Source organism: Nesoenas mayeri (genome assembly GCF_963082525.1).
Source record: "Nesoenas mayeri genome assembly, chromosome: 2".
NCBI classification, from domain to species: domain Eukaryota; kingdom Metazoa; phylum Chordata; class Aves; order Columbiformes; family Columbidae; genus Nesoenas; species Nesoenas mayeri.
In genome coordinates this window covers 55,672,279-55,698,756 of record NC_137543.1, presented here as the reverse complement: position 1 = coordinate 55,698,756, position 26,478 = coordinate 55,672,279, and the positions used below count along the sequence as shown (strand labels likewise).

At 38.1% G+C, this 26,478-nt stretch overlaps 1 protein-coding gene across 1 annotated transcript in view; it reads left to right on the top strand.

Moving 5' to 3' along the window:
- PIEZO2 (piezo type mechanosensitive ion channel component 2) overlaps positions 1 to 26,478 on the top strand; it is a gene marked incomplete at both ends in the record, with an annotated part of 302,122 nt that overhangs the window by 225,147 nt on the left and 50,497 nt on the right. The window contains 12 exons of the mRNA XM_080364144.1: positions 40 to 221; positions 6,305 to 6,465; positions 7,448 to 7,624; positions 7,803 to 7,928; positions 9,927 to 10,127; positions 11,877 to 12,081; positions 12,225 to 12,326; positions 12,792 to 12,957; positions 20,838 to 21,081; positions 22,283 to 22,379; positions 24,163 to 24,322; positions 25,962 to 26,051. Coding sequence (XP_080220270.1) covers positions 40 to 221; positions 6,305 to 6,465; positions 7,448 to 7,624; positions 7,803 to 7,928; positions 9,927 to 10,127; positions 11,877 to 12,081; positions 12,225 to 12,326; positions 12,792 to 12,957; positions 20,838 to 21,081; positions 22,283 to 22,379; positions 24,163 to 24,322; positions 25,962 to 26,051 — 1,911 coding nt within the window. The remainder of the gene's footprint in view (positions 1 to 39; positions 222 to 6,304; positions 6,466 to 7,447; positions 7,625 to 7,802; positions 7,929 to 9,926; positions 10,128 to 11,876; positions 12,082 to 12,224; positions 12,327 to 12,791; positions 12,958 to 20,837; positions 21,082 to 22,282; positions 22,380 to 24,162; positions 24,323 to 25,961; positions 26,052 to 26,478) is intronic.

Here is a 26,478-nt window from a genome sequence, read left to right as displayed (position 1 = left end):
TTCTTAAAAGTTCACCAGAGCTGTAAAACTGGCCTGTAGGAAGCCTGTATGTTGGGGAGCAGTGAGGGCAGGCAGCTCAGCGAGAGCAGCCAAGCCGGAAGCTGAGAGGCAGGACCAGGAAGAAAGGCTGGGCTCTCACTGGCGGGGAATTGGGAATGGAAACCAGCAACTGAGGGTGAGGATCAGTTCTGAAGATGGTGACAAGGGTGAGCCCCCACTTGGTGAGCTCCCAGCAAGTCCATGAAGATAAGGCAGGTCTGAGATGAAGGCAGAGAGTTGGGCTGTGTGTCAGGTTTTGGGTCAGGAGGGCACAGGAACAGGCGCAGACACAGCTGCCATGCAGCTGAAGTCTAGGGACACAGTGTGACAGCAATTCCCAAAGGAAGGAGAGTCACCCCCTGTGCTGAGGCTTCTCTACACATCCCAGCACATCCCAGCCAGCTGGCCTTGTATACAGGCAGAAAAAATCCCTTCAAGGGCAGAAAAGCACTCAGGGTCCTGTCAATGGAGGAATGGCACTGTGTTCTCAGTTTTCAGTTTTTCACTTAGACGATAGGTCACCAACATTCTGCAGACTGGAGAGCTTTATGTTATTAAGGCTGTGCATGACTGATGCTTGAGAAATTGTTTTGGGACAATAAGTTTCAATCATTTCATAAACTGATCGCAAAACATTATCAAAGGCAAAAGGTGCTTCATAATGCATCCAGCAAGTTGTTATTAATTAATCTTCTGCTTTAGCAAATTAGGAATAGATGAAAGTACTAGTCTATCTAGCAAGGACCTGGTACACATGCCTGATTTTAGTGTCTCTGCAATTGCTTTGGTGCATAAAACCAGATCTTCTAGTATACCTCTCACTATTGACACCCTATTGGATGAATTTGAGGGTAAGAACTGCTCTCATTTAAAACAATTTGTGGCTGTACCTTCAAGTCTTGTTGTCTGCATTATTATTTAGTTATTTATCTTCCTAAGTATCAGACACAATACCTTTGTGTTATTTTGGATGATTTCCCATCAGTATGTGGTTTCCAGCCTGAAGTTACATCTAACTAGCTGCTAGCTGTGAAGCCTGTATGAGCAGCTTGTCTTAGATATTCTAAACTAGTACAGTTTTTATACCCTAATACCTCTGTGTTATCTGTTGCATGATACCGTGTTATCTTTCAGTGAAAATAAAATTTAAAAAAAAAAAAAAAAAAAAAAAAAAAGGAGGAACAACAACCCTATCTATAAATGAGGAGGTTTGGGAAGAACAAATGCAAGCAGAGTAACTTTTTGAACAGTGGGCAGGGCTTTTTATCTAGCCTTGGATCTCCTGAGCACACAGTCCCATGCTCAAGCCTACTGATGTCAATAAACTAAGCCCCAAGATACTGAAAACTAAGCTTATACTGAGGCTTTATCAGGTATATATATTGCATGTACTCATCTTTATAACCCCATCACCTTCTGGATCTCCTGGATGTGAATGGGAGTTGTATGAATAAGAGAAAGATGAGTCTTGTCATACAAAATCCTGTAGGGTTACTGTGTTTCTGTCCAGTTTACACTGAGGTAAGTCAGTAAGTCCTTGATTTACACCAGTGTGAATGTAGATTTTTCCATTACAAAAGTCAGGTGGGAAGATACCTCACAAAAATTAATGCAATTGCCTGTGTGCAAAACCTGTCCGATTGCATGGATACTTTCATTTAATTGGGTATTGCCTTTTAAATGGGCTCTAATAATTTATAGTGACTAGGCATTTTCATAATATTTGAACTCAACCGAAAATTCATTCTCTCTCCTTTACACATGACCTCCTGTTGGTACATTATTAGAGTTTTAGGTAGATGTGTGAAGTTAGATTATGTAATTCTAGGGAATATTGTTGTTTAGTCATTTACAGAGATTTGAATATCCTTTGAGTATATACACTAGCTGAAATATGAAAGTATATCAGAGATGAAGCCCTGTTTTCAGTAGCCAATGCTACTGAATATATTGTTGACTGTAAAAGATTGTCAGATTATTGGACACTTGGGTTTGTTGCCCAATCCATGGTGAAGGATTTTATTAGCCATTGACATTGATTTACTTATTCAGTGAGATTATTTGGTGCTTGGCTGTCTTGTTAAACTTCTAAACCACCTTTTCTGCTTTTGGGTACTTGGTATGGTATTTCTACTTCAAGATTGTTTAGTCAAATTTCTGTAGTTTTTCCCTTATTTAAGGCACCAAAGTTTCCATCTTAAAGAAACTGCAACTCCAAGACATTCAAAAAGTAATTCTGCTTCTTTGACTTGCTCATTAACTGCTTAGCCAATGCTCTTATTTTTTAAGGATCAGATGGATAAATGTAGATTTTAGTTTCTTGAACAGTAAAAATCCTAGTTAAAATTGGCAGAATTTCCTGCCTAAATGCCAGAATTTCACATAATGAAAAAAAACCCACCAACTCTGCGATGATACTGTAGCATATTAAAGTTACTTTCATTAATCTAGGAACAGTCTAACAGGTGCTTGAAAGTATGCTGAGTGTAGAAATTTCAATAGCATAATTAAACATTTAGTGATCTGATTGTATAGATATGCCTTTGCCAAAGGGAGACTTTATTGCAAGAAGTCAAATGCAAAGGAACTGTTTATGGCAGTAGCCGCTGTGCTTGGCATAGCACATAGGATCAGGGACTTAAGAAGGGTGGGTTTTCTGCAAATATGGGAGATGAGTCCCAACAGTACAGCTGGGGTCAAAAAAAAAAAAGAATGTATCTGAAGCCGTAAGAGATTCAGTTAAAAAAAAAAAATATATATATATATAATAACTAAATCTCAGAAAAAACTGACACCATGGCAATAGAGAAATACCATTTCCTTGTTCAATCAGTTGTATCGCAGTTTTGGTACTCTGAAAATTACTGATAGATTTAGGAAGAGATAGACAGGAATCTAAGAAAAATCCTCTGTGAGATGTAGAACAGAGAGAATGAATGGCACTACCAAAGACAGACATGATAAAACATACTGAAGCCACAGCCATGGAATTTTTGCTTTTGTTTGTTCCCAAATATATAGCTGGAAGAAAACTTGCAAATTCCTTGGCTTCCCAGCTTCATCTTTCAAGTGGAAGAAGGTGGAAATGCATTCACAGTAGTTGGTCGGATATTTGTGATGGTTCAGCTGTGTCACTGACAGCATGGTACAGCACTGACCATGTTTAACACTGGTGTAAACAGGTTGCCCCCTTTCCATCTGTGCTGCAATTCTTTGTTTCTTTATAGAAGCACCCTGTGAATGTCATGATGGCATGCTCTTGGCATCAGAAGGCTTCTGCAGATGGAGTAGGAGAATGCTTTATGACTTGTGATGTAGCATGACATATTTGTCGATGACCTTCTTCTGTAACCCCTCTGTTCTCATCTCCCTTTTTCTTTCTGTTCCAATTACTTTGAGCAGCCTCAAGAAAAAAATACCAAACCACCAAAATGAGTAAGTTCCCTATGAAGTCATGAAATGTTTCCTCTTAAACAATGTCATTTCATGCTTCTACATCTTAAACTCTGACCATTTCCTCCAGTGAGGAAAATGTCAAGTTTAAGTGCCAATACCACTCATTACTAACTAACCATTAGTATCTGAGTGAGGAGGAGTTACTAATACATTCCAACTCAATTTGCAGTGTGTGTTTGGAGAAAGTACCAGAATCATTAACTTTTCCACTTCTAAGGCATTTTCCATGAGTGGTTTATTTTTTCTAATTATACCTTGTGAAAAAGAAAAGCACTACAATGCCATTACTGGTCAGTTTGCTGACATGCTACTATTTACCAACAGACTGGTGCACCAAGATGGAAGCCTGCCTGACATAACTATGATGAATTTGACAGCCAGCAGAGAAAAGGAAGAGGATAAAATGCTGGAAGGGGCTGGTGAGAAAAGAATGGAAGAGCCAGAGGGGGAGGGAGGGAAAGGGAGGGTCGAAAAAGGAAAAGAAGAAGAAAAGGAAGATGAGGACAAGGAAGACGATTATGATGAAGACAATGAATCAGAGGAAGAAGAAACGACAGGTAAGCTCTGCAGATTGCAGATTTTGCTTTCCTCAGCCTTAGTTAACAGTGGCAACAGATGGTTCATTCTTGGTCACCCTTGCTCACTTCAATCGTCAGGTTTTCCTTCTAATTTTACATACAGTCTTTATCAAAAGAACCTGAACTAAGCAGATGGCTACTTGTCAATTATTCAACAAGGTACATTCTCTTCTAGGGAAAATCATACTGTTTCTGTAGGATGCTGAGAGGATGAAAACAAAGGAAACCCCACCTCTTCCTTCTACGTGGTCTGGGTTGGATTAATAGGAGACTATCCCAAATCCTCAGAACTCCTTTATAGTGAAAGCTCTTTATAATAAAGAAAATACACATACATATTTAATCTCTGATACTGCATGCTTTCAAGGCACTCCACTCCAGAAGTCCCAGTAGCTTTGCTTCATTATTCATGTGCACATTAGTGTCATATCTTTCACTTCTGCATATGGAATGTGTAATTGGTGCCAGATGAACATAAAAATGCTTAAGGGCAGACATGGGTAAGGCTGATGTTGTCATCCTTGATATTGCTAGGATGAACTAAAATGAATTATTTCCGTGACTCAGTTTGGAATATGAGCCATGAGTGAAAAACAGAGAAGGGTGTTTAACACCCAAGGAAACTCCATTGTCTGGAAATGGCCTTACCACAGAGTTAGTTTTTTATGCCAATATTCAAAGGACTGCAGCACGTAGATAGGGACCGAGTCTTTCTCAAGGCAAAATGGCAGTGTGTCTGGCTTAGCAATGAAAGACTGAGAACATCTACTTCTATAAATAAACCCTTTCTGAAAAAAACAATCGTTGTTCTTATAAAAGCACACATGAAGGATTAGAGTTCTATAGTTTAACTCATTTTTCAAATTTAATTATTTAGTTATGGCATTTACATCACTCAGCATTTTTATTAGTATTTTCTTAGTTGTGGTTGGAGAAAAAAGACAGAAGAAAAAAATAATTTTAATTTGCTTGTCAAGTATTCCAGAAATCAGCTTTTTCACACAAGTGTGACTCTGTTTTTTAACACAAATATACACAGGATAATAATTTCAGTTTGCTTTATATATAAAAGAACCAGATAAGTTGAGATAATTACATACATAAGCTGGTAACTCATTTGCATTTTTACAGCTTAGACAGTGATGTGTTTTGGTTTCATTTGCAAATGTTTTTGTCTCTTATGTTAACCATAAGAATATTCTCACAGCATGCAAAATCCTTCCTAATCTCCAAAATGCTTCTGAAATCTCTCATATCCCTAACACTCTGTGATTCTGTGATACAGAGTAAAGATTTTATACCAATACATACCAGCCTGGTGAAAGAGTTTTATTCCTAGCCCATAAGTAAACAGGGCGCTTAGAGAGCACTGTTCAGCATATGTGTTGTCATGTATACTCATATATAATAGATGTTGCCACATGCTTCCTCACTGGGTTATGACTGGCAAGGGTGGCTTTTTTAGCAAAATACTGTCTGTGAAGGGATATATTCACCCAGTTTCAGGATCTTCACTTACTAAAACTCACTTTTCAACTGAGAGACATGTGCAACTGGACTGCAATTTGCCTTGTCTGTTTCAGATGTCTGTTCTGGGATGGCACAAGTCACGCTCTAGAAGGGTGTACTGTTTGCAAGGCAGTTTAGATAACTCTGACATATGAAGAGGTCTGTAGCATAGCTGTCTAAGTCCATATGACAAGAATCCTACTCCTAGTGTACATGGATCTCTTCCAGGTTGGCTCAAAATCTTTCTGAATAGCAGTAATTTGTGCCTTCTGAAAACAGAGTTGGTCCATTGCTTCCAAACATCAAACAAAATCTTGTTTTTTCTCAGCTAGATAAGGGCCAGGGCTGAAGCATCTCAGATCTAGGCCTTGGATGGGATCCATAAACTTAGGTCTAAAGATACTGGAGGAAAATGGAGCCCAAGAAGAGCTCCGCTAGAGAGGAATAAAAGCAGAATTGGCAAGGGAAGACACTGCTACCCTTTTGAAGTGAGGAATCCTTTCAGTGAATGTGGGTCAGAAGGGAGAGCACCACAGCTCAGTGGGCCTCAACCCCATTTTGTCTTAGTTAACCACTGAGCCATACCTTTAACCTCCTACTTCTCTTACTCTAAGGTGTAGAAGAGAAGTGGAAAGCTCTTCGTACTATAGTGGAGCATTCCTTTTTACAGATATCCTCTGTTTTTCTCCCCTCAATGGTTCTCTGCTTGAACATCTCTGCAGACTTAAGGAACAAGTGGCATCTGGTGATCGACCGCCTTACAGTGCTGTTTCTGAAGTTCCTGGAGTATTTTCATAAGATGCAAGTCTTTGTGTGGTGGCTGTTGGAGCTGCATATCATCAAAATCGTTTCCTCTTACATCATCTGGGTCACGGTGAAAGAGGCAAGTAAACACCCACTGCCAAAATCTTACCCATGGTGGAGGCTTGTCAGCATCAGCTGTGCAGTGGCACACCCAAATGTAGGGAGATGCTTTCCTCGTATCAGACCTCACTCAAATTGCAGGATCCAGCTGGGCTTGTCAGCTGCTGGGGATCTGCCTTGACATCCTCTTCTACAGTGATATTCTATCTGCCTAGATATTTTCAACCTTTCCCTCTTCTCCAGATATTAAGGTTTTGTTAGTCTAATTCTTTGGACTCAAGAGACATAATTCTTCTTCTGCTCAAGCTGGCTGTGGGCGTCATCCAGGGATGGAGGGTGTAGAAGAGGGTTGGAAAGGAACATCTAGGGAAATTACTTTAAGTGGGTCTGGTGCTGAAGGAACATGGAACTATGCCTAAAGAAGAAGGGAGGAACACCTTTAACTGTGCCTTTGGTGTGGGCAGTGTGAATTTTCTATCTGACATAACCATTCCTTGAACAGGGTAGTTGGACTGGATCACTAAAAGAAATATACATATACATACATATATATATATATATATATATATATAAAAAAATAATCCTTTTTCTCACATCTTTGGTGAAAAGGTCAAAAGAATGAAGGTGGGTTCCACTTATGCACAGATCTGTATCATCTCTTCTTTGTTTCATGTGTACTAAAGCAACAGAATCAGTATGTGGTGCTTTGTATTGCTGTTTGTAGGATGGGTATGCAGTTTTGTGGGTCTAAGAGTAATAATATTATGTAGGAGATAACATTCTTTATAAGCTATGAAGTATTTTCTTCTTCAGTAACTGCTTTGTGTCTGTGTTATTGTGAATATCGTTGTAAATTTTTTTCAGTATTTTTCTCACAGTTTTTCTATGTCCCTTTCTTTCTTATGAATGATTATTTTTTTTTTAATTTCTGTGGGAAAGGTTAGACTTTCACAGGTCTCTTGTTATTCCATGTAATTTCCATCCTGTTTTTGTGTTTTCAGGTGTCTCTGTTTAACTTTGTGTTTTTAATTGCCTGGGCTCTTGCTTTGCCATATGCTCAGTTTCGCCCTTTGGCATCAAGTATCTGCACTGTTTGGACATGTGTGATTATTGTCTGCAAAATGTTGTATCAGCTCACATCTATTGATCCCAGCACTTTTTCCAGTAACTGTACATTGGTGAGTACAAGTGCATATTAAAAAGGCTTGACTGCTGCCTTCTTCATTGAAGAAGAGCAAAAGGAAGCATATCAAGTACTGAAAATTACAGTTCACCTGATGTATTATTGCTGATTACCATTCTGCCTCCAGGCAGCCTTAAATTCATTTTTTATAAATGATTGCATTTTCTTTTTAGCCAGGAGAGAATGAAACTAAGGTCAATTTAGAAGAACTCAAAACCTCAGTCCTCTACAGTGGACCGGTAGATCCCGCAGAGTGGGTTGGATTGAGGAAGTCTTATCCCCTGCTCGTGTACTTGAGGGTAACTTCTTGAATTATCTGTATTGAGATATTTTCTTATTTGTGATGAAATTAGCAATGTCTTTGAAATAAACCATCTGCCACACACACACACACACAAGTATAATGCAAGCCATTGATAATAAGGAAGTACAAAGGAGAAGAAACAGCAGTAAGCCATATCTGTTACATAGGATGTTTCCAGAATGGATTCACTACCAATTAAGATCATCTGCATGTAGAAGTGTGGCTTTCTGACTCCATCTGTTAAAAGCACTCTAAGAAATATGATATTTAAGAACTCTAAGTAATTAAGAGGTACATAGCTTTCAGGTATAAAAGGACCGATGGGTCTAATCGGAGTGGTTGCCTTGAATGACAGTATATGCATATAAGCAGTTAATATTTTAAAATGCTTATTCTTTAGCCACAGCTTAGAAAATATAATGGCTTAAAAGAGTAATACATTCAGACACCAGTAAGTGGATGTCCTTTGTTTTTCTTCCTGTTTGTGGTTGATGCCTGTGAGCAGTGTTTTATTATTCCTATCTTGATTAAAAAACCCTACTTACAATAAAAATATGCCAACTCCCAGGGGAAACCTTGCATGTCTCTTCTTAATTTAGAGAATCTCTAAAATTGTGTATACACAGTTCAAGGCTGTCAGAAATTTGTTGAGCAAGCAACAGCAAGTTTTGATCTAACTAGATTTATTCCTCATTTCTTCCCTGAGAGTTTACTTGTGTGTGCTTTGTTTGTGTAAGCCCTGTCGAGCACTGGTGGTCGACATATCAGGCCCTGGTAGTGCCTCTGCCTCTCAGTCCCTTAGCTATGCACCTCCCACAGTTAAGAATACAGTGAGAAGAGCAATTACTGACCCAAGAGTTCCACGTGGAGAGTGAAGTTGCCTAGTGGTGTCTGGCTTGATGCTATGAGCTTTACACCTATAAACAGATAATACTCTGGGACTAGAAATTACTCTAGATGGGTTTTCACCAAATAATATGTCTCTGCAGTTCAATGCTAGACCTGAAGGTCCCAAGCTTCAAGTCTTGATATATTTCTGTTATGCCTCTTTAACAACAGACATTCCAAATATCTGCAGTGTTGAAGTGATGAGCCTGTCCATGGTGGAATGTGTAAAACTCTCCCCAACAAGAAAAGGAAGCCCAGTGACAGCAAGCTAAAATAACTTTTTATCAAAAAAACCCTCAAAACCCAAACCGAAAAAGACCCAACCCAACACAGTGGCACCAGTCTCAGGACATTGTTGCCTCAAATATTTCTCTGTGAACAGAGGTTTAGAGATTGCCTCTTCAGCTTCAGTTATGGCTTCCTCAAGGCAATTTCTCTGAGCTGGTCTTTTCTACCAAATTTTGGAGTTAGTTAATACCTTTATAATGTTGAGCACAAGGCAGATCTCCCTCCTAAGAGAAAAAGAAAACTCACTTCAGAGATGCTCAAGGCTGCATGCCAGTCAATCTGGCTTTAGGACAGGAGGAGCTGTGGCTCAGTGAATATTGGCTGATAGACTATTCATTTAAAAGAGTATCCAGGATATATTTGCACTTACACAGCATCCTTGCAGTTCTAGGAAGTTAGTTCTTGCCAGCTGAACCCCTGCAGGTGGCTTTGTGTGTGCTTCTATCCTTCATCTCCTGCAAAGCAAAACATGATATTTTAAGAGCAGCTACGAAACATAAGAGGGCACATGGATGCATCAGTGCATTTTACCTCACCTTCCTTTCCTCAAACAGTGTTCATTACAGTATTTTTTAATGAATGTCTTTAAATGTATCTTCTGCATGTCAGTATTTTTCATCAAAATCCAAGAAGTGGTAGCAACCTCACTTTTTTTGGATGCTGGTAGCTGGGAATAAGTGTCAGTGCATCCTGGGAGTGTGGAAGCACTCTGGTAACATGAATATGAGTATTCATGGGTTTACACTTATCAGAAAATTTTATAACTTCTTGTGGTATTGATTTTTATTTAATATTCTTCTGGTTATATCTTCCATAGAATAACTTATTGATGCTGGCTATTCTGGCTTTTGAAGTTACAATCTACCGTCATCAAGAGTACTACAGATGTCGAAATAACCTCACCGCACCTGTGACTAAAACCATTTTCCATGATATTACAAGAGCACATCTGGATGATGGACTGGTAAACTGTGTCAAGTATTTCATAAACTATTTCTTCTACAAGTTTGGTTTGGAGGTAAATCACTATATGTATATATATATATATATATATATTTTTTTTTTTCCTGACTATCATTCCAAACCTTTTGATTGTGTTGTTTTTGAATACTATCTTGAACTATGTGTGACAGCTGAATGCTTCTTAGTCATCACTCTTGTTAGACCTTGCCACAGTTGCTATCTCTCTGCTAGCAGTGGTTTTCCTCTTGCGTTTCTCTGTATTTATAACTCAACAAAAGGGGTAACAGATGGGACAAGGGACAGAATTGAGGTGTACCCTCTTATGCACATACTGAAGAAGAAAGGTAAGTCTAGCAGACCTTTTTCTCTATTTAAGCATTTCTACACATCTTTTGCCTCTGGCTGCACAAATGCATCCTTCCTTTTTATAGTTGCTACTATATTGGTTAACAACCCGCAGGAGCAAGGACTCCAGCAAAGGTTATTGCCCCTTTGTGCCACTATTGTAAGAAAAAGTTCTTCCTCCAAAGAACTTTTTAGTAGAGAAGAAACACACAGACAGTTAGGAGATGCAGGTACAAAGGAGTGAAGGGATTTTTCTAAAGATCCATTATGTATCCTAAATACCTGGTAGGTGTCTCATTTAGTAGAAGATCTGCTTGTCTGTTTGCCAGCAGCAGTGATCCAGACTGCTGGGGTTTAGGCTCAGCTACTGTCTTCCTTCTATCTGCTTCACTCAATCCAGCAGCAAAAATCAGAACTGAACCTGCCTTGAAGACAAGCTATTGCTGAACAAATGCTAAAAAAGAAAAAAAGCTTCATCTCTATTCCCTTACCTCATCCATTTGTTCACAGGCATCTGAAATGTATGTTCAGAAATGTTTGTAGCAATAGTGATTTTTCACAAATAACTGTGGCTGTCTGCAGAAGGCAACTTCTAGGCTAATGCATCCCAAATCTAATCATAATGATGTTCTTGACATATCTAATAAACACTATCACCCTTTCCTACTGATAAACTGTTCAAACCAGTCTGAGGATTAAGAATGAGTGAAAATTAAAAGTAATCAGTGAGCTATTTGCTTCAGGAAATAAATTTACCTCATCCTAATCCGAGGAGAGAGAAAATCAAAATAGTGAAGGGCACTGAATAAATAATCCACTATGCATTAGTAAATAACTGTGAAAACATGCTTCATGACACTGAGTGAAGGGACTACTTTAAGTGGAGACAGAGAACAGAAATTTTCTGTGATGCGGCGCCTTTAGAAGCATAGAGAACTAAAGCTGCCTTACAGTAACTGACTGGATTTGTCTATAGCCAATAGACGTTGAATGGTATAAGTCCTTTCTCTTTTTGTCCTGTTCCCACATGAGGATACACTTCAGTCGTTGTTATTCTTAATAGTTCCTCTTCTTTTTCATATCTGTAAGTGCTATCAAAATATATAGCTGTGTAAGATGTGCTTTGCTTGCCAACAATTAAACATTTCACATATAGGCTACTGTGAGTACATGCTTTCCATTCTGTATCTTTAGATATCACAAGATGGAAACCTGCTTTAGTGCTTTATTCACATAGCTGACTCTCCTAGAAGAGTGTTGCAAATTTGAGTGTTGGGGTGGGGTAGGTTGCTGTTGGATACATACAAACTATTTTAGCGTATTGGTTTGCACAGGGTTCCTGCAAGTCAGCCCCAGCATGCGTCAGTCATTCTGTCTGCTTGGAGAATAGTTTATCAATGCTGCATTGACTAGCCGTCAGGTTGCAAATGTTGCCTGTGTTTCTTTACTGCTTTCCCAGACCTGTTTTCTTCTATCAGTGAATGTAATTGGTCAACGAATGGATTTTTATGCCATGATTCATGCCTTCTGGCTGATTGCTGTGTTGTATCGACGTAGAAGAAAAGCTATTGCAGAGATCTGGCCAAAATACTGCTGTTTTCTGGCATGCATCATTACATTCCAGTATTTCCTTTGCATTGGCATCCCACCTGCTCCTTGTAAAGGTGAGGGCACTTACCCTTTATGGACAATTACTGCTGCTTGCTTGTACAGAAAAGTGCTGGAAAATTGATAAGTATTCAGAAGAAAAGGATGAAGTAATTGTTATAAAGTTCTGATTGCATTTTTGTGTGCTTCTGTCATACAGACTATCCATGGAGGAGTGGCAATGCAAACTTCAACTCCAACATCATAAAGTGGTTATACTTTCCAGACTTCATTGTGAGACCAAACCCTGTCTTCCTTGTCTGTAAGTATCAAAACACATAGTTGTGAAGTGTTTACGTGTCTTTTGCTCAACACATCTGTACTAGTATAATTTGAAGCCAGCCTTTTATTTACTCTTCAGTAGTGAGCTGACATGTTTGTGGGCAACTGAATACTAAGTGTGGCTTTGTATGTAGTAGAAAAATTCAAAGAATTAGTAATGTCTGCATCTGTTTTTTCCATATCCCATTTTAAATGAAGCAGCATAGAAAAGAATGAATTATTTCCCCTTTTCTGATTTATTTCTCAATAAAAGTCACAGAATATGACAGATAAAAACATAAATGCAGTAATACATTTCAAATGGTTGTTAAATGTATTGAAAATAACACAGTATTAGACATTCAAAGTATGGGAAAACAGCCTGGTAACTACATTATAATATAGAACACTCCCTACACCTAAATTAATGACTGAATTTTTCCTTGCAACCACTGCTTACTCCTAGATGACTTCATGTTGCTGCTGTGTGCGTCCTTACAAAGGCAGACATTTGAGGATGAAAATAAAGCTGCGGTACGAATCATAGCTGGTGACAATGTGGAAATTTGCATGAATCTTGATGCAGCATCCTTTAGCCAGCATAATCCTGTTCCTGACTTCATTCACTGCCGGTAAGAACTGAATCTTAAACACTTGGAAAATACAGTGCTTCCTTTTTATAAAGTTCTCTAGTGTGAAAGTAACTCTCTCAGCTTCCAATTTTAGTTGGAATTGACATTCATGTGTGTTCCCATCTCATAACATACCATTTACTGCTGTATGAGACAGCAGGCAGATTGCTTCTGGACAATCAACTTCTGATTTAGAAAAGGGCAGAAAAGTCTTCCTAACACTGGTTCTAAGTGCTCCCCAGAGGGATGTTCCATGATAAATTTGCCTGAAAGCATGTATTCCCTCCATCCCTGTAGGGCAGCATTTACGGTGGACTTAATCACTCTGGTGGCTTCCCCCAAAACACAGGCATGTTAGCAAGAATCCATTGTAGTCTGAACTTGCCCATTTACGTATTTAATCCCACAGAGTCATCTGTCATGCTCTGCTGAGTTGTTGTCTATGTACAATCAAAATAATACTTTAATATAAGAGACTGCCCTTTGTGATATTTCATCTAAGCATAAGGACATTAAAATTGCCTTGGAAGGACAACTGACCTGTTTTCCTGTTTCCCAACATTTATGTAAGGTTGTTTAAGAAAGTGAATAATATAAAAAGGGGCCAAAGCCTGAGACAATCTGTTCTGGATGGTCTTCCAACTATGGAGCCATTCCTATATGATAACTTTGGCAAACACGGATTAGCTCAGCTCTTCTGTGTTGTGCTGGGCATACTCTTAATTGAAGTTGTCTCTGAAAGTTTAATGCAGTATTGAAAGAATAAATGGGAAGAGTAAGGTTTCTTAGCTATTGTGTTGTGTCAGGCTAGGTGTTTGTTTTGTGAATGCATGTTACCAACAATGTCTGAATGTGAAAGAAATAAAAAAAAATTGAACTAATGACTAGCAAAATCTCCCATTTGCTGATAAACTTTTATTTTTTTTTAACCAGAGAAGTGCTATCACCAGAACCCTTGTCAAGATCTTTAAGCTGATTCTGCTGTTTCTGTTAGAAATGGTGGCCAAATCTATCTTGAAATGTCTTTGAAGAAGAGACCATTGAAACACATTCAATTGGCTCATTCGTCCAAAGATTTATAGTCACTCCTGGTCAAAGGGTGAACAGTTCTCCCCCTTGAGTATTTCCAGTCTACACAGTGGGCCCTGTGCTCTAGTTGCATTAACATTAGCCAATAGAAGTCATAATCTATCTACAAAACGCTTCATCAAGTGAGGATGCTTTCCAAAAGTCATCTGCCAAATAGGACTTGGTTGAAAGGAATGTGTAGGGGGGATTGCCTGAGGTTTTTTCTTACCACTGTGGTCATGGCCATCTTTGCAAAACTAATACAGCAGTTGCATCAGTGACGTGATTGGTCACTGGCAAAGACCATCACTGGTGCCATGGTTGCTGGCAGAAAGAAAGGAAGATCAATTTTTTCCCCTTTAGTCCAGAGAAAAAAAAAAAATCTTTTTGACAAAAATTCATTAATGATGAGAATGTGTTTTAAGGCTGTCTTCAGCAGGGGAAAAGAGGCAAGAAAATCCTGCTTTTTAGACAGCCTCTTTTGGCATGTTTTCTACGTTCTCTGGAATGTGATAGGTTGTCTGCTTGTCTGTAGAAGATATTTCCAAATGGCCAAGCATGAAAACTTTGAAGCACAGAGGATGCTCTTTGAAGATTTTGGATGGGAATCAGAGTCAAGTTTCTAATGGAAAGCAAAGTCCAAGCTGAACTGGCCTGCTGCCTCTGCAATCCTTTGGGTTGGGTTCTGTGTTTTGATTCATATGCATGGTATGCATAAGCTTGAAGTTTTTGGTGGCATCACATTGCTTGACATGTGCTGACACAAGTAGACCTGTGTATAGATGATTAACAATACACAGCCTTTTAGCTGGGAGTTTGCAACTTGTATTAAGCAATAAGTAATATTGCTGGTGGAGAGTACAAAACCTCAGAAAATTAAAAAAAAAAAAAATCCCATTAGTTGTGGTGAGCTGAACAAATAAACTGTGATCACTTTATACTTGTTCCAGGTAAATACAGAAATCTGTGTGACTGTTTCATGTGATAGTTTTATGTTGTGTGAATAAGAAGTAGAATGAAAAGAACAAAGTGGAGAAAGAAACAGAACAGGGACATCTTTGTTTGAAAAATCTATCAAATAAATACAAAACCCATTAATTTCAGGAACAGGGGAAATTCCTGTTTATGATACCCTTTCTTGTAGATGCTCTTGCAGGTCAGCTGTAACTTATTTTTTTGCTTTGTTTGTAATGTTAGCTTCCTGAATCTGTAATGGCAACATACTTGTAGAATGGGGTATATAGGTAAGAACAAACGTTTCTTTAGTATGAACTGTATTCTTGATGATGTCCTTTCTTTGAGCCTGTAAGTATCTCCTTCAATGCTTTAACTACAACACAGATTTCTCTAGGCTTTAGATGATGTTATATTGCACACATGCAATCTTAAATGCCTAATTTGCTTCAAAGAAGCACCAGAGAATGACTGGATGGACTCTTAGAGTGGCTGAATCTTTTATTAGGGATTATAAATCTTTAAAAAGAAGGACTCTCAAGCTCTGGAGAATCCACTGGAGATAGATATGTCAGAAGAAAATGTATGTATCTGGCTGTCATCCAAGACAATTTGGAACTGAAAGGATTTTGTCTAAAAACATTTCTTGCACTTTACTATAGAAGTTTCAGAATGGTCTAAATATTTAGTAACATGAACAAGAACTTCATTCAAACCTTATCCAAGCAAGTGAAATGAAAAATGGAATTTCTCCAGAAGTCAGTCAGAAAGAGCCAGACAAATAAGTGAAGACAAACTGGTAATGAATAAATTACAAACCATAAAAAATAGTGCTTAGTATTCATGTGTTTTCTGAGAAGCCTGATGTGCATTTACTGCTGTGTAAAAGAAGTGGAAATTGCAGAGTGAAGCACCCTTTCTGATGTGTCTCTTCTTATGAGAAGATGTCAGTAGATCGCTGTTCTAGTAGGCACGAATAAAAAGCTTTTAAATACAATATAAACAGTGGCAGAAAAATAACATATTTTCAGATCCTTAATTTTCTTCTCTCTGGAGAAATACTTGAGCTCAACAACGATAAATGCAGTCTAAGGAAGAGATTTCTTGAAATTTTCTTGTCTTTCCACCCCCAGATTTCTCAGGGGATATGCTCTTGACCCTAAGGGAGAGCACAACCGAAGGCCTTTGAAACAGACATGAAAATGAAGAACAGAAGTAGGAGCTTTTACAATGAAACAGGATTTAAAGTTACTTCACTGAGGATAATCCTTTCCCACAGTCTCTGATGCTGGAAAATTCTCATTTCAGTTCCCAGGCAGTTTTCAGACATTCCCTAGACATTGACAGGGAAAAAAATTGGGAATGTAAGCTATTTTTTTCCTCCCAAGAGCAGAAACGATATTAACAGCCAGTCATCAAACTGTCCCCTTTAATACCTGTACCCTGGGAACCATCATGAGGTGCGTCAGGTGGAGTCTCTCAAAGGCAGCTATAATTCCTCTCTCGGAACTACACTTTTAACTTAGGGTAGTGAGAGAGGATCTGCAAATCATCATTACAGGCTTCAAATCATATTTGTTGTGTAAAATCATTAAACATTTTGTTGCCAATAAAATAAGCCTCAGTAAATAAAACAACTTTGCATTTGGGAATTTTTAAAGTGGATAGAAGCATGAAGGAATGTTCCCGTTGATAAGAGAGTGAGACTAAGAAATTTTCAATCCTAGGAGAGGTCTTGATGAAAATAGAAGGGACTAAGACCTGTAGGATTAATGATACTAAATGACTCTAAATGATTAAACATCCATTGAAGTAGAGAAGTGAATTTTGGGGAAAACAAATGAAGCTGCCTTCTGAAGACTGAAATGGAGGTACAGCGAAAGTCTTTTGGGATGGAGGCGAAACAGACTGTAATGCAGGGTCACACAGACTGCTGTGAATGTAAAGAGTAGGAGATACTGAAGAAGGGGAAGGAAAAGGGAAGGGAAAAAGGAAGGAAGGAAGAGAGAGGGAGGAAGGAGGGAAGGAAGGAAAGGAAGGAAGGGAGGGAGGGAAGGAGGAGAAATTCATTTGGGGAGTAGAGGTAGCTTGCAGAATACATTTATATAGGGATAATATGCCTGGAGGAGAGTGAAACCATCGGAAGAGGGCTGAAGGAAGAGCCCTGAGGTTATCTGGAGGTGTCGAGCCACACTCAAAGCAACACAGGTGGCTGACTGGGGATCCAGCATGAAGAAGCATTGAGTTATATCAGTCAGTGCAACAGCAAAACATTTTCTCATCAGTGTGTAAGCAGAAGTGTGTTCTTTCCCTAAACTTCAAAGTGCTGGCTGAGGAAGAACACCTTTCCTCAAAGGGATTGTCAGCTGCAGCATCAGCACCTCTTGGTGCCTGCAGGCAGAGGTCAGGACACTAGACGGGCCATAGCCAAACACATCATTAAGTGTACTGGGAACACAACTGCACCTACAACAATCTTTTTGCAACAGGCTGGATTGTATTGCAGTTAAAAATTAATCCTGTGGAAATAAAATATTGAAGCAATCATGGTAAGACCAATAAAGCTTTAGTAAAGAAAGGCACATAATTTGATATGGAAAGGCATCTGAGGTTATGATGGCTTTCATGGATAGGTGGAATGAACTTCAGACTTTGTCTTCCTTGCTTTTGAGCAAGGTGATATGGTAATTTTTTCAAAAATGTTATCCAGAGTATCAGTGGGTTCTGCTAATTACATAGTTGGCAAATCAGCATTTTTTATTTTTCAGTCATCTTTCTGGTTTCTTCTGTATAATTTCTCATTCAGAGGTTACCATGCTACCAAAAGCCATAGTTTGATTCTCTTAGTACAGTGGTGTAGTGGCTGATCTTCCTCAGATCCATGTCTGTATTCATGGCCTCTGGTTATGCACTCCTACCTTTGCATTCAACACATCAGCAGTGAGTTGGTTCATAGGCTGAATGGGCGGAAAAGTCTTACTTCCTTCTCTCCTCCCCCCCAAAATAAATAGTCTTTTTCAAATTTGCTTCTTGAAACCAATTCAAAGAGCCAAAGCTGAAGAAGGGGCTGCAATGCAGTGATGAGGGGATGAAGGGGAGTGGGGCTGTCCCCTTGGGAGGCAGCTACTCAGATTTCCTAGGTGTACTGTCAAATACCACATCCTGAGGGTGACCTCGCATCTCTGTGACTGGATGTGGATTTAAAGACCACTTAGAAGATGAGGTTTGGAAGGTTTACATGGCATTAAACTAATGAGCTCTGTGGTCTGCAGCAAAAGCATAAAATTACGGTATATACTATCCAAGCCTAAGCATTTTCTGCTGTCTATGAAGAAGTTTTCAAACAGAGGGTATACACCCTTACTGATCTTCTGGGTTTGTATAGGGTCTTTTTAGCTGTTGGAGTGGCTTTGAGCTTCAGCCTCCCACTGTTGTATAATAATCTCCAGAGTAAGGAACCGAAACTTCTAACTTTCTGGGGTCGAAGGCAGAATGTAAAGATTTGCATCTGAGAGCATGTCAAGCGATTTGAGAGGCAGTATGTTGAGAACTCCCCCCAAGACAGTTTGTCCCTCCTGCTCTTACCACACTTGACACATATACCGTTACAAATAATTAATGAAAATTAGGAGGATGTGTGATGCCACACTACAACAGACAAGGAGTTTTGGCGTATTGCAACTGAAGAAAGTGTTGTTTAAGTAATATTTTTATCTACCTGAGACTACTCAGATGTATTTCTGTCTATTGTATTCAGTGTGGCATTGTTCTTGGGCCAGCACCGAGGTACCTGGGATAGTTGGTGATATTCATGGGTTAGATGTGTCCTGGTTGACTTGTTCAAACACCATTTTGTAAGACGTCCACTTCAAAGTGAATTCGTGAGAGCCATTTTTGTGATTAGGCTTACATATTTTTAAAAATCAGAGAGATTTCTATGTATAAGAACTATACCATTTGTCACTTGACACAGTTGTATTGCCTCCTGCCTTTGGAGAAGCTTTTCTTTACATCCTCTTTTGTTGTTCATTTGTTTTAGATATGTCCAATGCTATTATATTTAATGTATATTTTGAAAATGAGAAGAACAGTTGTATTTACTGCTTTAGATGACTGCTAAAATGTAGCAAATGGTTAACATTACAGGGCAAAAAAGGCTAAATTATTCTCTTCGTTTTTATATTTCCTCTAATTTCTGAAACTTTCTATCTGAGCGATTTGTGCTGTTGGACTGTGACTTAACCAAATGACAAGTATATATGTCAGAAAGTTTGGATCCAGACAGGTCCAGTTGTCTTTAAGAGTCAGAGTCCATTTTTATTGAATAATATGGAGATATTCTTGTTTGTTCCATTTGGGGCTTTTCTCAATAGATACTGATGAATTTTGTTGGCAGCAGAGGACAAGATTTTTGAAATATTCCAAGTGTTAGAACAGTATCAGGAAGATGATCTCTTCCTTGCTGTCCCATACATCAATAATTATTATTAAAGGAACACCAAATTTTATGGTTGTGGGGTTTTTTTGAGAAATCATGAAAGCATCATTTTCAGTACATATTAAGTTAGTGAAGACCCATTCAACTGATGTCTTTCACTTCTTTGTTTTGCCAGGGCATATAGATTCTTTCTTAATGTTTTATCACCCCGAACCCAGTAGCATCTCTAAAGTCATGGCATTTTTAGATTTTGCAGGCAGTAGTCCACAAATTTCTTAAATGTTTGTGGGAAATAAACATAAAGGGGCTGTCTCATTACTTTTCATTAAATGTCTCTTTGGTTGGCTTCAGCAAGTGAAAAGTATAATACAGGCCTATAAATGTAGGGCTATAAATACACACTCCTAGAAAGTTCTGAGCCTGAGAACATCAAGCAGCAAGGGCCTTTTTATGTGGCTTCATACAGTGCATTTATTTCATTTACTCCTTACATGGTTTGGCTTAGGTATATGTACACTCCTATCGTGCTGTCTCTCTGCCTGGTTTCCTGACAAATCCAGTTTCACAGCCTGGGTGAACAGACCCTGAAAACACAGTAACATCTGGAATCAAAACACTAAATGAGGGGAAACTAAGAACTGGTTGGTTTTGCAGCGTTTAGCTATATGTAGTATTTGGTATTGCCTTTGGCAGACATTCCTATTTGAAAGCTCACCAAGTCAACATTAAGTCAAGATTTTAAGGAATCTGAAAATACCAAATTGTTTCTTACTCTTTCTCACTGTGAACCAGGCTGATTTCAGATTGCTCTGTCTCATAGCTTCCTGGCAAACATTTCAGTAAATTCTATCACATTTACATTCTGTCGAGACCTTTTACCCCTCAAAACTTTTACAGTTGATCTCCACTGGAGAAAGATATTTTTAGCGGTTGTCTTTGAAAACTAGGCATTTAACCAGACTTAATTCCCAAGTAGTCAGCAATAAATACAGAATTGTTTGCAGTGGAGTACTGTAGCTAGCTTTTGAAGGTAGATTTGCTACAGTATTTCTCAGACTTCTTTAAAGATGGTCTCAGATAGCTTTTATATTGCATATGTAGCATTGCTAGGTAATATCACTATATCATGAACTTTGGTGAGAACATGTTTTTCCACCTTTTATGATATAAGGCTTAATCCCACATGATGCAAAGTACCTTGACAGAGTGTAGCAAGGTACTTGTGCACATGAATGAGCTAGAATTGAGTACATGAGCCAGGCAGACCCACTGACCTTAGTGTAGTTGTAAGCAGATGCCCAAATGCTGAATTGTAATGAGAACGCTCAGCACAACTTAGGCATAACTGTTGGCCAGTACTACAGGTGTATAAAAGGTAGCATTGCCCTCAGAGAACAGTAACTTCTTCTTTTATTTCCAGGTCCTACTTAGACATGTATAAGGTGATAATATTTAGTTACCTCTTCTGGTTTGTGCTTACTATAATCTTCATAACGGGAACCACAAGGATCAGCATATTCTGCATGGGCTACTTGGTAGCCTGCTTTTATTTCCTTCTCTTTGGTGGAGATCTGTTGCTGAAGCCCATCAGGAGCATTCTGCGTTACTGGGATTGGCTGATTGCATACAACGTTTTTGTGATCACAATGAAGAACATCCTCTCAGTAAGTAGCCGCTGCTTTTCCTCTGCCCTCAACACTTTTGTGGTTTCATTGGAAGTGTGCACAGTGTGTTGAGTGGTCATTAAAAATCCTTTTTCATGACCACAGCCTTCTGCAAGCACAAAGCAGGCTCCATTTTAATTCAGAAAGTGCAAGTGCATATCCATGGAATGGTAATGTATGTACATTATAGGAAAATGTACTCCCTTGTATTCAGTTGGACTCTGTGGAAGCTCACAAGCTATTTTCAAAGGGCCAGGTTCTGTTTTATTTACCTAGTAAAGTCTCTCCTTAGAAGTCTGGTGAAATTCTCAGTGGAGTGAGAAATGAGTAAGAAGTGCAAGTTTAGTCATACTGTCAATAAATAGTGCAAGTTGAATTAAACCTTTTATTTAAAACTACACTTTTCAAGCCTAGTACTAGGTGCAGTTGTTGTGTGATGTAATGTTATTAGTGAAGCTGACTAAAAATTTACAAACTACTTTCCTATTTCCTTCAGAACTAGTGTGAAATTCAGGTGAAAACAGATATATTTGATAATTAAATATCAAATTCTTCTGCAAAACATTAAAGCTTTTCTTACATTAATTAACTCTTTAGAACAGATTCTTGCAGTGGCACTGATAGGTGATTGAGAAAAGTCAGTAATTTAAATGTTTTTGAAAGATAAATTTAGATATATTCCTGGCAATTGCTTTTTAGCTTTGAACATTTTTAGTGCTAGACTGAAATGAGCAGACATATTTCTTTTTACATTTATATAGTCACTGTACTGAAATAAAATTGACTTATGGGTGGTTTGAATTTGCAAATTTTCTAAGTGCTTACATATGTGCTTTGTTTTATGCTTGGGAATTCAGTGGACCTGTGCGTGTGTTAAGCTTGTCCATGTATGTTTGCAAGATTAAGTCAGTGACTTACAGAAGTTGCTTAGCTTTCTCATTGGATCACTTGCCAGGCATATCACCTCCTCTGAAAAAAAATACAAACAAACCCCACATCTCTTCTATATCACTGATAATCAAAAGAACAAATTCTTGCTATTTAAAAGTGGTATGTGTCACTGGTTCTAATCTCTGTTTTATGAAGGTGATGTAGTACAGCCAATGGCAGTCATAATATTCTCATGTAATGTAAAGAGGTGCAATACTTATCTTTATTTCTTATATGGTTTGTTATATGAAACTGTTCTTTTAATTTCCAGATAGGAGCATGTGGCTACATTGAATCATTAATTAAGAATAGTTGCTGGTTGATTCAAGCATTTAGCCTGGCTTGTACAGTTAAAGGCTACCGTATTCGTAAGTATAACTCATTTTTTTCGTTATCTTCTATAAATAATCACCTTCAAAATCTTTGACCATATTTAAGTTTTGACATTGTGAAAATATCATACCTGAAAGTTCAGTTGATACAGCTTGGTCCTATGTTGTCTAGCAAGAAATAATACTGGAAATATCTCATAGAATGAAAGGATATACATATACTGTGAGAACTATCGACACCCCTACACACATATCCACAACCAGCATTTGCTGTACATTAACAATTTGGTGATGCTGGTGCTTAGCACAATTTACCCATGATACTTGCAGGCATGGTTTCACTGTACAACTTGCACTAAAATGTCAGGTCACCATCACTGCAAGGAGAAGGAACCTTTTCCCAGCTGCAGACTCCCACTCCTCCCTGTGTGCCAGGTATTCCATTCAATTGCTCAAAGGGCAAGAGGCTAAGCCAGCATAAAAGAGGTAATTTTTTGCAGGCATAAGGAGTTCAAGCAATTATTTTTTTACAATTATTCTCATGTTCGTGGTGATAACAGAGAGGAAGCGCATAGTAGATGTAGATGGAGGTGAGAGAAGGGAGGAATGAAGCATGGAAAGCAAGGCACTTCACCTCTCAGTGAGCTATTAATTTGGCTCCATGTTGTTCTGACACCCTGGACTGATGGTTTGAAAACAGCTTAATTTTTTTCAGTGTTTTTTTTGTTTGTTTGTTTGGTTTTTTTGTTTGTTTGTTTGTTTTTTAATTTAAAGAACTGTTTAATCCTAGTGAGTCTGCAGCAAAGTTCTGAATTCCTGTCTTCAAATCTGATCTTAATAGATAAGTGGGGAGGAGGAAGGAAACAAAAAGATGCAAATTCACAAGATAAATGTTGCCCAGTAGTTTTTGTATTATCCAAAACGTTTTGAGCAGGAACAGAAATTCAGACACAGGTTTGTGACTCCCCAGGGGTGGCTACAGCAGGCTTTGAAGCTCTTGGAGTTTGACCTTCCAGACCTAATAGACTGCCTTGCCAGAGTCTGTCCCTTGAGTCCTTCTGCTCTCTTCTGTAGGGCAGAATAGGCTATTTAGTTTATAGTCTAGCTCCACAAAACCCAGTTTTAATTTTTTAATATCCCCAAGAGGACTGTCTTTTAAAGAATAAAAGAAGAAAGAAAGAATGAAATAGCCCAAGCCAAAAATTGGAGAGAGGAGGAATGGGATTTCCTCTCTGCCTGTCTTCTTTTACCCCAAAGGAAGCAGTTTTGTGGTTTCAAATATTTTTTTCTCTTACGCAATGGAAAGAAACATTGACCTGAGTTATGGAGAGGAAAATTAAAAATATTAGGTCGTTGCAGTCAAAAAATTATTTTGACAAAAATAAAACACTTCTTTCTGATATTGATAGTGTTCTTAATAGAAAAATGAGACAAAAAGTCACTTTGAAATTAAGAATAAAATTGAAACATACCATTTTAGAAAATACTGAAATCAAATATTTCAGGGTAACTAAAAATACTTTTTCCTTAGCTTTGTTTTCAAATACTTATTAGAGTAGGGTGAATTTGCTTACAAGTGGTTCGCTTTCGGTGAATTCTCAGTTTTCATAGGATATCACATTGTTGGAATCTTTCTAGTTTGCTGTAAAAGAAAATATTATGTACTTCAAATGGAAATGTGTGTCAGTCTTCTTTAAGAAAAAGCTAGTTAAAGGACAGCAATTCAAATAATTTTAAATGCTAAGATTATTTTATTGATTAAACATTATAAAAGAATACTTAATATAACTTTTCTTATGCTGATGTTTCCTTTTGCCAGCAACCAATGATGCAGATTGTAAACTGCCCAGTGGAGAAGCAGGAATCATCTGGGACAGTATATGTTTTGCTTTCCTGCTGCTGCAAAGAAGAGTCTTCATGAGTTACTACTTCCTGCATGTGGTCGCAGATATAAAAGCTTCTCAGATCCTAGCATCAAGGTAAAAATAAGTTTTAAAAAATCCAGCGAAATAGCTCAAGTTTCTCATGGGTACAGTACTTATTCATTTATGATAGGTAGTACCAAAAGGGTCTTGATATTTAACGTTAATTTAAGCAATCCATGCTAAGTTCATCATTGCAAATCCAAGTCTGACAAAGCACACATAAGAAAACAAATTAATTGAGAATCTGATTGAAATTAAACCATTTTTCCTACCAAACGCCATCTGCTGCTCTCATAGCCCTTATTAAAAACTGTGAAAGTTGATGTGTGTTGCAGCATTCTCTCAACATCGATATGTGTGAGAATGAATGCCAGAGTTTCTAAGCTTTGGAAAGAAAACACACTCCTATCAGAGTCTGAGACAACAGGCCATAAAAATCATTACTCCAAAAATGTCACATGAACTAAAATAAAGAAAAGCTGTGACATCTGGCTGGGGAAAGACACTGAGTGTCATATCATTGAACACTGACTAGTTGTGGCAAGGAAGTATCACTTTCTTTAGTCCTGTTACTTATACTTCCCCACAAGCTTTGAACTCAAGTGGACGATGGCGAATATCAGATTTGAATTCAAACAGCATAGTCTGAGCCCGTCTTCTAGTTGAAGTTAATGTTGTGAAGTACAAATTCCTTACCCAAGTAATACTAAATTGTGGTTCAAACAAGAACAATGAGGATCCAGTGGCAGATTTCAATAATCCATAAGAACTTATGACTGATCAAGTTGCTGGGGACAGCATGTCATTCTTTGTTGTACTTTACCATACTTTGGGACAATAATCATTACCAGTCTGGAATTTATTCCTGTGAAAAAATTGAGTTGTGATTATCCTATGTATATACAGTATCATCACAGAAAACATGGTTGAAAAATTAATTAAAAGTAGACTCCTGAAACTATAGCTGTTCTTACTGAATTCCTGACAAAATAAAAGCTTTAAATCCATGCTACTTCTTTGTGAGAGACTTTGAGACTCTTTCAGAGCTCAAGAGCTAATGAGTGAATGAGTAATGGCCGAGACATGATCTGAACGTCCAAATCAATCAGTCAATTACATTTCTAATGAAATGAAGTTAGAAGCCTTATTCTTTTGGCACACCTGAAACTTGCTCTAGGACTTGTGTCATCAGATTGCAATCACTGTACTGTGCAGCATGTAAAAGTGAAGCTGAAGCTATGCTCATTATGGCCCTGGATAAAACTGGACTTTACTCACGACTTCTAGGGAGACTGAGGCAGGGGAACAAGGTAATTATAATGCTGAAATGACTATGAAGACCAAATCCAGGAGGCATCCAAGAAGTCTTACTTCAGCCTTGAACTCGCCTGTGTTCTGTGTTCTTGAGGGCTGGAAACTCAAGTCCCTGAGCAGCTGCAAGTGGAACTTGAAGCCTGAGTCGGGATCACAAGATTTGGGCCCAGATCTTTAAATGAGTGACTGTGAAGAGATTAGTATTCTGGAGAAATTGGTTTATCTCTTTCAGGTCTTGGATTGGTTTAATTTGATGCAAATGTGGTAGTGTACAGAGGGAACATAGAGTTCTCTCTGATTAGCTGGTAAAAGGGAGACTTAGAAACAATGAATATTTCTTCTCATTTTTTCCTTTCTTCTTCCCCTGTTTCTGCTGTAGGGGTGCTGAGCTTTTCCAGGCTACAATTGTCAAAGCTGTAAAGGCAAGAATTGAAGAGGAAAAAAAATCAATGGATCAACTGAAAAGACAGTATGTATTTAATTAATTTATAGATATATATATATAATATATATAATATATATATAGACTTAGACATATGTGTGTATGTATTTCACTGATGGTTTATCTGGCACCTTTTACAGGAATGTTGATTAGGTTTCTGAAGCATGATTTTGCAATTACAGAAATTGCTCTCTGGGCATTCAGAGATCTTACATATTCTGATATTATGTGGTTTTAGAGTAATCTTTTCCAAAAATACAACATAACTCAGAGTCTAAACTTTCTTTTAAATATGCAATTACATTTCTAGGACCAAAGGCTATGATGTTAACATAAAGAATCAGAATGTAGTGTACTGACAACCTGTTCCTCAGTGAGCCTGAAATTGTAATGGAAACAGATATTTCCTATAAATAAAGAGAAAAGAGTGAACTCCCCGGCTTATTCTGAAGGT